This window comes from Egretta garzetta, unplaced genomic scaffold (assembly GCF_000687185.1).
Source record: "Egretta garzetta isolate BGI_Z169 unplaced genomic scaffold, ASM68718v1 scaffold46, whole genome shotgun sequence".
In the NCBI taxonomy this organism is placed as follows: domain Eukaryota; kingdom Metazoa; phylum Chordata; class Aves; order Pelecaniformes; family Ardeidae; genus Egretta; species Egretta garzetta.
In genome coordinates, this window is record NW_009260268.1 from 4,490,988 (window position 1) to 4,502,101 (window position 11,114).

General features: G+C 39.9%; 1 protein-coding gene across 5 annotated transcripts in view; it reads right to left on the bottom strand.

Moving 5' to 3' along the window:
* Positions 1 to 536: 536 nt before the first annotated feature.
* LOC104129434 (LRP2 binding protein) overlaps positions 537 to 11,114 on the bottom strand; it is a 13,651-nt gene continuing 3,073 nt past the window's right edge. The window contains exons 2-8 of one of the 5 annotated variants that reach the window (XM_035897786.1): positions 10,806 to 10,918; positions 8,664 to 8,777; positions 7,713 to 7,855; positions 7,522 to 7,627; positions 6,851 to 7,074; positions 3,400 to 3,565; positions 537 to 1,569 (exon numbers count right to left, since the gene is read on the bottom strand). In XM_035897786.1, the coding sequence (XP_035753679.1) occupies positions 1,504 to 1,569; positions 3,400 to 3,565; positions 6,851 to 7,074; positions 7,522 to 7,627; positions 7,713 to 7,855; positions 8,664 to 8,717 (759 nt within the window). In that variant the 5' untranslated portion in view covers positions 8,718 to 8,777; positions 10,806 to 10,918 and the 3' untranslated portion in view covers positions 537 to 1,503. The other 4 variants (XM_035897787.1, XM_035897788.1, XM_035897791.1 and 1 more) reach the window with 4 other exon arrangements.

Sequence of the window (11,114 nt, forward strand, 5' to 3'; positions counted from 1 at the left end):
GGAAAATAAATGTTCATATAAGCTGAAAGAAACCAGAAAATATTTTAAACATTTATGAAAAGAAATTTTGCTTATAGTGGTAAACTAATGAATGTTGTACAGTTCTAATCTCCTCACTGAGGATTTGAGCATTCATTTTTTCTTGTGTATTGAAAAAGCCTTGTTGTGCAATACTACATGTAAAGCTGTTGTGTAAATTTTATCAATTTTGTTTTTACCAAAGATTTCCCGTAGTTTGAAGCATTTGTAAGCAATAAATAACACAGCTGGATTGCAGTACTTGATAATGAGGCTGTACTGACAACTGGTGAGTTTGACAGCACTAGTTTGGTAAGGAATATTTACGTTACTTTGAAGTCTGTGTTGAAAATATGTATTGTAAACTGGTATGTGCTAACAAAATGCCTGTGTTAAATGTTAGTTCAGAGATTAGTGCTTATGAATTGCTTCTATGAATGATTAAGTAGACAATTAATTAAACCATTCTAATAACTTCCCTGATACTACTCAGGGCTGTTTTATTCAAATACCCCAATTTCAAACAACCTTCAAATCTTTCCCTTATTTTATACAAGGAAAGAAAACGATGTCTTCAGTGTTTTTTTTTTTAATTTATGTAAAAATATGTAAATATGGTCTTAATGCACATCTAAATAATTAAACATCATCAAAAATCCCTAGGTGACACTCATTACTTTCTTTTACATTCAATACAGTTGTGCTTGTAGAAAAACTACTTGCAGTTAAGACTGGCTATATTGTAAGGTACATAAAAGCTGTATGCAATATTTTAAATCAGAGTTTTTAGTAACATCTGGCCTTCTGTTTCAAAAAAGTTTTCAAGTCACGGCACAGTCCTGAGAAGCGAGCCAAATTCTGCACACAGAAAATTTTACAAGTAAATAGGTATTTAGAAATGCACAAGCTTACCATAGCGATCAGTAAGATTTACTAGTGGTTAATCAAAGTATCTTTTATCAAAAAGAGTCGGCGTAAGATTGCTCAGGCATACATGCTCCTAGCCAAAAGGTTTTCAACTATTTCTAATACAAACAGAGGTAGTGTAAATGCAGTAAGAAGGATCAAGGAGAATGGGTCTTGTGCGGAGGACTGTATACTGAATGTTTTCGCACTAATGGGTTCTTTCCCACAGTTCTGTAAGTTGTATTTTCTAGTTCTAGAAGTTGACACAGTTTGAACTGTAAAGCTTAGTGTCATACAGGCCAATTTCCAACTTTGAATCTCTGTGGTCTGGGAGTAAAATGTGCTAAGACACGTAAGGAGATCTAGATGCATTAGAAAAGCGTATGAAAGAAAGTACACACACCACTAACAAAGGTAAGATTTTTAAATGGTCGTGACCTGTGAATGGGTTGTATGTGAAAACTAGACAAGTTTGGGTTTAAGCTTTTCAGAATATTAAACCTTAGTGTTTAAATACTAAAAATGCAGCAAAGGAAACAACCATTTACATTTATATACCAGTCACAGTTAAAGGAAACACTAAATTCTCCCAAGATTAGCTGCCAGTTCAAGGTCAGAAGCAACAGCAGGATCCAGAAGGCATGCCTTTGAAAACAAAGAGAAGGGAGTTCTAGTTTATAGCTAAAATAAAGTTGTATATTGTCAATATAACATTATTAAGGTCTTTAAGTTTTGTTGGCATTATCTGAGATAATCAACTTGTTAAAATATTAAAGAGGTAATATATTCAGCTTTAAATCCCCGTTTCTGATGCCACATAAGAAAAATCCAGTATTTAAAAGGAGCATACTTGACTGTAGTGTTAGGCTTGGTTCTATTTTTTTATTCTGTTTGTTGGAATGGCATGTGCTGGCACCATAGTCAGAAACACAAATCTGCTTACAGACCAGTTTCATTCATTTCCATCACCTACTTCAGCACCCTCTGGGAGGCCCATCTTCTCTTTCTTGCCTCTTTCAAAACTGACTGGGTCTAAGAATGGTAGGCCAAAACTGCAGCTGAGCAGTTAATTAAAAAAAGCAAATGGGATCTTAATTGTAAGTGGGTATAATTGTACAATTAACAGGAGAATTCTTTTCCAGGTACAAAAGAAAATACACACACCCACAACTCTTGTCTTCTACTTGTTCTCAAGTTTCTGCTTCAGGTAGCTTCCTTGTTTATTTTCTTTTCCTTCTCTTTTGTTGTTGATGTAGAGATGCATGGCACCAGTCAATAGAAATCATCTCTTCTCATACTAAAAAGCTAGTGACATTCCTAGATCAGTCTCAGATGTATAGCTAGTGAATGATGAGTGAAAGCTGTAATTTTCTGTCAGTTGTGGTGGTTACGCTAGACCTGATGGAAGACAGTGGGAAGGGCTCTACTCACAGAGAGCCATGCAGCAGTTTAATCCTGATGGGCCTCTTCCATGCCTGAAGACTTACCCAGGACTACTGGCTACAGTGTTTGTAACACCTCAGCTTACATTCCTTCTCATCATCATCATCTCTCTACACTTTTCAGAGCAGGAGAACAAAATGTTTAAGATGTATGTATTCAGAGGACTGAATTGCTCTGCTAGGCCTCTCGTATCAGTGGCTTCCCTGAGTAAGGAGCCACAAAAATTGTTATTTGATAATTTAGCATTTACATAACTCTCTAATTTATTTGGATTGCACTAAACTGGACGTCAGAGTATTCTACTTGCAGAAAGAAACGGTCTCTGCATGCGTAGAAATCATAGTGTGTCTCTGAAGCACAGCTCCAATCTTGCTATACTCCCTTCGATCGGCATAATCATCTTGTCTTGACTGTACCTTTAGGCATCACTGGCACTATTCAGCAGATTCATCTTCTAGAAGCCATCATTGATCTTTTTCCTCAAGCAATAAATCTTCCTTCCAACTTTAGAACTTTCAAAAAATGTGACCTATTTTTTTCCCCTGTGTATCAGTAACAGTAGATCCTCAGCTATCGCTAAAGATGTAAACATAAAAATAAGCATGGCGACCAGTTATGACTGATTTAAGTATCATTAATGAAGGTTGTAATAGAGAATCTAAAGTAGAGGAAAAATTATGATTTTTTCTGTTTGAGAGAATGACAGCAAATCATTTGGGGATAAAGTTATTCAAATTGTTTAGCTCGTATATCTTGCAGGTTACCAAGCTCTTTGCTGTAGTGATTGTTACAGATTGTTTGTTTGGCAGAATGCATTGTTTTCTTAAGCAAGTGGGCAGACGGTATCCTTTCAAGACTTACTTTTAGTAGTTTTCAATATACTTTTACCATGCTTCATTTTCTTGCACAGATATTTTTTTTTTTTACATAACGTTGGCGTCTTTAACCGAACAGCAAGATTAAAGACTGAAATCCACAGTATCACTCAATTTAATGAGAGATAAATTAGTCTGTAAGACTTTCCCAACTTACCTTAGTATAGTATTTTTTAGCGGCAGCTTGGTCTTGCTGTACACCCAGGCCAAGCTGGAGGCATCTCGCCAAGTAGAAAGCAGCCATAGCCACCCCCTTGGCTATGTACATGGGAAGACAGTCAGTTATCCTTCCTAGCATATCGATGTCATCGTTTTCGGCAATCCTGTTGTGGAATTCACAGCATTAGGTTAGATAATGCTATTTCAAGCAATAATTGAAGTTGACCATGTATGACTTGACAATGCCCCCTTTCTATTTACATCATTGTCCAAAATAAGCTGAAATTTACATGTATTCAACAGCCTGGTGAAGTTTCTTCTATTCAGTATTTGATTTGAAGTTGGTCTTATTTGAATATCCTGTTATTGAACAGCAAATAAATATGTAAGTTTTGCAGTCACTTTCAGTATAGTTATACTAGTTATAAAAGGCAAGGGTGGATGTCACGAGGATGGAGCTAGACTCTTCTCAGTGGTGCCCAGTGACAGGACAAGGGGCAGTGGGTACAAACTGAAACATAAGAGGTTTCAGTTGACTATGAGGAAGAATTTCTTTGCTTTGAGGGTGACAGAGCACTGGAACAGGCTGCCCAGGGGGGGTGTGGAGTCTCCTTCTCTGGAGACATTCAAAGCCCGCCTGGACAAAGTCCTGTGCAACCTGCTCTGGGTGAGCCTGCTTTAGCAGGGGGGTTGGACTAGATGATCTCCCGAGGTCCCTTCCAACCCTTGCCATTCTGTGATTCTGTATTTTACGCTAATTGTTCCTATTAAAATATTTTGGGGAAATTAATGCATATGTGGAAGAAAGGCAAAGCTCTTATTTTATATAATTGAGCAACCTCATCTAGTGGAAGTTGTCCCTGCCCACAGCAGGGGGGTTGGAACTAGATGATCTTTAAAGGGCCAAGCCAGATCATTCTGTGATTCTCTGATTCTAAAATTCCAAGTTCTTACTAGGATATTAGCAAATCTTAGTCATCTGAAGATCTTGGATGTACTTGAGAGCCTCAGGATATCAGGCCCACTTATGACGACCACTTATGACTGTTTCGGCTCAGTTATTTTCTTTCTTCTTCAGCATGTGCTTGCTGTCACCTTATTTTCAGCATGTTGTTTTTACTAGGAACCATTTTAAGAATCAGAGGGACAAAGTGAACATTGTTTTAATCATCAGGCTATAATTACCTAGTACTGCTACTATAATATTAGGTACAACATTTTCTAAGTGGGAATTGATTTTTTCCTAACTGTTGTCTTAAAACAGAAACCCCCAAGCCCCATATCCTTTCCAGATACCAAACAGCAATTCTATGCTTCTTCACACATCATTTTAGTTTTTTGTTGTGTCAAATAGTCACAGACTTGACAGAAAAAAGAAAGGTGCAAATCATTTCAGTTTATAGCTGCTTCCGTATGAAAGATTGTTCTGAAGTAACATTCTGCAAGCCAGTGCCTTGCTAAATCGCTTGAATGTGATGAGAGCAATGTTCTCCCACCTAATTTGGTCCTGTTAACAAATACAGTAACACAACAGAAAAAACCCCCAAAGACTTATTATATTTGAATGTTCTCGCTAATAACAGTAACCTATTACCGCTTTTATCTTTCCTGATATAGCATTTTTGCCTTCCTTTCCAAAAGATACACAACAGGATGGCGATGCAAATAACACCCAGTCAAGTCAGGCAAAAAGTCTAGTTCAGCACAGTTGACTTCAAGAACGCACCATAGCAATGGGTAAGTAGAACTGTATGGGATAACAAAATTGTTACCTGACGTAAAGTATCGGTAACTAACCTAAGACTCCAAATATTAGGCAAAGCTATACTGCGCAATAAATGTTTGTATACATAATGTAACAAACTGCGTAGTTGGTATGAACGTAGGACAAGGGAATTTTAGCAGAAAAGGTATTGATGCTTGATAAAACTGGTTGAACTGCTGTGAGACTTTTGTCTCAAGGCCAGCTGCAATCCCAATTAAGCGGAACTGTTTCAAGTAGGGTGGGCAGTATCTTTTGGTTCAGAAAGTGTAATTTCTGGCTGTAGTATGGGATTTCATTGCTATTTGCTGCAATCACAATTGCAGCTGATAGGAGTGCACTGTTTACTTGTCTGAATAATCTACCGTGCAGCATTGACTGGACAGGGTGCGCTCCAAGCGAGAGGAGCTAGACTGGACTGGCATAGCTGTCCGTCTACTCACAGCGCAAGAGAAAGAACAGCAGCAGCTCGGAGAGAAAACAAGCCTTTTTGGCAATGAATACGGCAAACGGCATTCATTGCTGAACTCCTGAATTACCAGAGCTGCTGCTATATGGTGGCCATACACAGAGTGCAGCTTCTGTAAGGTGGCAAGTTGCAACATGTTTATTGCTGGGCAGCAGCAGCCTCATAAACATACTGCAGAAGGCACAAATGTTGTCGTGTGCAGCTTGTATAAGTTAGTCTATCTGCATCTCATTTCCAGCAAATTAATAATCTGTTTGACAGATTACCTTTTAACATACACCGGCCAGCTCTGGCGGTTTGTCCCCGAAATGTGCTGTTTATCAGCTATGGAACTGGCACCAACATTGCTTTTCTCCTCCATGACTAGTTCAAGACACAGAAACTTGATACAGACTGGCTATTTTAAATATTGCAGTCTATAGTCGAAGTCGCTATTTCTGCAGTGTGCAAACCATTCCAGGGTGCGTAGGTAGAGCAGCGAGTCCAGCAGTGACTGCCTGTGAAAAGGCCGGTGAGTGCTGCCTAGCTGTGTCTCAGGCCACTACCTCTATGCAAACATAATTGCCAGAAACCACTTGTGTGCAGACCTATTTTGTGGTCTGGCTTAAAAACGCCTACGGGGTATGCATCCCCCTAAGCAGCAAATGAAAAGCTAAAGGGCGCTAACTTGTGCGCAGCAGCTGCTTCTAGGTCCCCGGCCGTGCTGCTCGGAGCGTGTCCCGCAGGATCCCACCCAGTACCAATGCTTGCGTTCCCTGTAAGGGACGCAGGAACTGGACCGAATCACATCGAGCCACCGAGCAGGGGGAATGATGGGGTGGAAGACAGTGGGTAGAAATGACATTAAGATGGGGGATGTGGAGAGCGGGAGAGCACTTGTGTAGGGGTTTAAAAAGGAACGGTGAAGGCAGGAGCCTGGAGCAGACTGTGGACGGAGGAGACAGGAAGGTAGGGTTGAGCGTGGGCTTCTACTTGGGATTCTAGCTGTTGTGCTTCACAGGATCAGAAAAAAAAGTTCAAGTGTATTGAATAATTGAGAAGCTTATAGTATTAATTCTGTCAGTGGTTTGCTGTTCCCTCTTTAAAGATGAGGTCTTGCAATTCATGATCTCAAACATCTTGAGTCTGAGACAAGAGCATGAACTTAGTCATTTTCATCTGAGTTCCGTGGTCTTATATGAAGAACTATAATAAAAAATAAAGTGAAATTAACTTCACCTTTTGGCTACTGCAGCAGCTGTTGAGTAAAATTTTCTGTGGTAGTAATATTCCACAAGGTGGCCTTGAGCATAGATGTTTCCACGTTCTGCTGCTTCTCGCAAACACTCCAAAGCAGCCTTAGTGTTTTGACGTATCCCTTGTCCATAGAGATACATAACACCAAGTGCACCCTGTGATTCCAGATTTCCATTGCCACAGGCTTCTGAATGCCAGAAAAAGGCCTAAACAAGGGGCACAAAGTCGGAGTATATATTCACTTCAGCTGCTTTTCTTGCATACTGTTTCCATAAAAGCTTTTACATTAACCAGCCTATAAGAAGTGCTTATACATAAAAGCAAGCAGAATCCTTGTAAGGCTTTTAAATCTATTTCATTTACTGTCAGAGTTGTCAATCGGTGACACCTGCTTGATTTCTGAAGGGTACCAAGGCTGACAAAACTTTAATCCATTATATCCTTCTTCCTGATACTCCCAATAAAACAAAATCAGGCTAGCAGTGAGTCAAAATGAGGAATTCTGGCCATCTGTTCATACAGGCTTAAATGGATGATAATGCCTAGCAGTAATTAAACCACTGTTTCAGAGTCAAATACATCACCGTACTCTTTCTGTGAAATGAAGAATTAATTGGGACTTACGAAACTCGTAAGGTACAAGTGGGCTTTACCTTCTTCAGATCTTTTAGATCTGACACGGAATAAAGCATTCCTAAAGTACTCTGGGCCTTCACGCTTGCTTTTGGGTTCCCATGGTCTGCAGCAATAAGCCACAACCTAAGAAAATGGGGACAAAGAAAGTTCAAGTGACACAGCATCTTAGCATCTTACACTCGTTAGGAAAACAACTGACTGCCATTACCTTTCAGCCTCTTTAGTTGACTGCTTAACACCACATCCTTCATAATATGCTCTGCCAAGATTGTATGCAGCTGCAAACTTCAAGTGCCTTGCTTTTGGGGAATCGGAGTCAAGTATTTTCTTCATGTATTCCACTCCCTTTTCCTAAAATTGAGGTATTTTAATTATTACATTCAGACTGGGAAGAGAGTGACATAAGGAACCTGAGAATCCACTAACTTCTGCAAGACAGGTAATTTTTCCACTTTGAAGAAAGGCTGAGGCATGCTGGTAGGACAGTCTGGAGAACAGTGTCATAACCAAAGCAGAACTGGTCTTTGGTTACTAGACAGCCCCTAGATTTTTGACACCAGCATATTTTTGATGTAGAACATTTCCTTATAAATGTTCATCTGATATTCTATTACTCTTCTTCCTTGATAAACCTTTTCTCAAAAAGATTCTTGTGCTTACATAAATGAATGTCACATCCTAAACTTGCTACATTTTCAATTTTAGACTTCTGCAATCTTTTTCATATTGCATGATGTATCTGAAATCATAAACCAACCTGAACGGAAGGCAAAGTGGTACAATAGCACACTCTGAAGTTCCTCCATTAAAAACACCTTAGATTCATAATGGATGAAAAACGATAATGTTAAAATAAGCAAAGGGGGAACACTGCATATGAGCAGCTGTACGGTGTATCATCCCAGGACCTCGTAAGTATTTTGGAAACGAGATTTACACTGTTAGGATTATTGTAAGTATTTTTGAGATAAACATATTTTATTATGGCTATTTTTGAGAACTTCTTCAGCCCTCTAATGATGGTTTGTAAACATCTGTACTAAACTAATTCTAAATCAAAGCCCTGTTTATTTTAAACTAAATAGTCAAGCTTATAAAGAAGCTGTTAGTAGTTATCAGCTAATATTAAAAGTAAAAAGTGTACAGCTAGGTTACTCACAGGATCTTCTTTAGTGCCCAGTCCATCATAATGCATTACACCAAGCTGATACATTGCTTGAAAATCCGTAGCCTTGATTTCTTCAAATTGTATTAATGCTTCTTCATACAACCCCTGGGAAAGACAGAATAAACAATGAAATGCACAGAACAAAGAGTACGTGCGGCAGCTTGACTCTCCAGTATGTATTCTCTTGCAGTTTTGCAACCACGACCGTTTCCCTCATGAACAAGGAACAAGCAATTGCAACCATAGAAGTGGCAGAAAACAGAAATAGAGTAAGTGAAAAACCACAAGGAAGTTGGACAGGGTAGAAGCACTGAACGCTTTCAAACAAGTTGGGCTGGGGTTTTTTTAGCTATATATATAAAAAAAACCCCACAACCCTAAATATTAGTGGTATACAAACATATCTCTGAAACCGAAAGATGTTCTGACAACCTTTCTTCCCCTCCCCCAAAATGCCATCGGTTCAATTTAAGGAGATGGGAGTCTAATTCAGATGCCCTGTCCTACCTATCTGACATCCCTTACCTTAGGTGAGCTATTCTTATACCTCGAGGGTTTAAGAGTCTGCTTTTACATCTCAACTAAAGGTTGGTTTCACAAAGACTGAACTCGGATGTCTGAGGACTTTACAGACCCACCTGTCTGCCCCACATTTCTTAGGAAGGCATCGCCTACAACAGCAGAGAGACTTTCACTTCTAGGAAAGAATCTTAGCATTTTCTTCTGCATTAAGTCAAAGAAGAAACTGTATTTAAAAATACACGGTTGAACAACTGTAATGCACCAGTTAACTGAGCCTGGTGTCCTTAGTCAAGTATTTCTATGCATGCATATCAGCATACTAAGTAAAAGCAATGTTGAAATGGGAATGTTCTTTTCTATACTTCTTCAGATTTTCTGTGTGTTTTGATAAAACAATTCTGGGCTGTAAAAGCTTAGAGCTCAGCAGTGACAAAATGCTCCTTGTTAATCCTGTCCAAACTATTAATTGTCTGAACTACTCCTTGCCTTGGGAGCTTAGCCAGTGTGACTGCGAGATTTGTGTTTCTAAAGAACTCGGGGTGGGGGGTGGGTGTGGAAAATACGAGTGCCTTTTTACAAGCAGCTGTCATGAGTGTTAGGAAAAAAAAGCGTGGGAGGCACCCGTACGCTCACCTTCCCTGACAATTTAGTGCTATAAGAAGGAGACTTAGGACTCGGTGATTTTTTCCTAACATCTGAAACTGCAGTACTATGAGAACATGGGGTTTTAGGCATACGTCCAAAAATCTGGAAATTAGAGACCTGCTGAAAGAACAAATTTAGGGATAGGCAGCAATATGTAGCATGGGCATGCAAGCCAGCTCATCAAGAAACAGGTCTTCTGCTCCATGGGGTCAGTCTTGATTATGCTAACTTCAGGCAGTTAATTAACAAAAATATGAAGGGGGACAGCACCCAGAAAGTAGAAACCCTGAGTGAGTTAATTCTGTTCCTGCTGCAAACCCTGAGACTGATTTAGTGCTACCGTGGCACTAGCTGCACTATAAACACTACAGAATCCTTGCACGTCACATTTGAAAATACAGGAATCAGTACCTGTATGATGTTCTTTTCCATCTTCCTGAACTGAGTTATTCTAATTTTCACAGGAAACTGAGGTTTCAGTTCACCTGCCAGACAGTCTTAATGCTGTTTCCTAAGCATCTACCATTTTAGCCGAAGTGGACAGGGACAGAAATCTCAAAGGTAATGTGCTTCAACATGTCTCATCAAAACTGGTGGCTAGGTAGGGAACACAGATCGAAAGCTGTGTCTTGCATCAGGGACCGGTGCCACGTAACTGAAAACACCGTGTGTGGCGTTTGGCCAGTCAAAAACATCTCAGCTTGGAAGTGAGCTGTAGGGACAGCCTGCCGCTTGCTTACCTGCTCCTGAGGAGACCTGGGGGAGAAATGGAAGACACCACTAGATGCTTGAGGAAAGTGTAGGAAAAAACGTATTTAGGGGGAACACCTGTGATTTTCATGAGGAAAAAAACAGGCATAGGCATCTCTTCTTGTTTTTTTTAAGGTATCTTTTTTTTGTCCCCACTGAAATGGTATTGAAAATTGTCAGCTTTATAGTATTTACTTAAAAGAAGGAAACCACAACCTCTTCATAGTACAGCTGTCCTCTCAGAAAACGCGCCAGAGGATCTCCACCTGCCGTTCTCTTCGCCAGCAGCTCCTCTGCTTTTGCACGTAAGGCAGCACGGCTGCAGTTCTCTGCTTAAAAACAAGATAATACAGTTGGTTTTTTCCCCAAACCCTTGGGATGGCGTCGGTCAGCACACTGAAGGTCTGAAGCTGGTGGTGTCCCGTTTTTGCTACGCGTTTTAAAAGGCTCGGATGTAAGAGAGGGCTGTTGTATAAAAAGGAGAAGCTCAGCAAAGACCCCCTGACCCTTGCGAGCGCCGAGTTC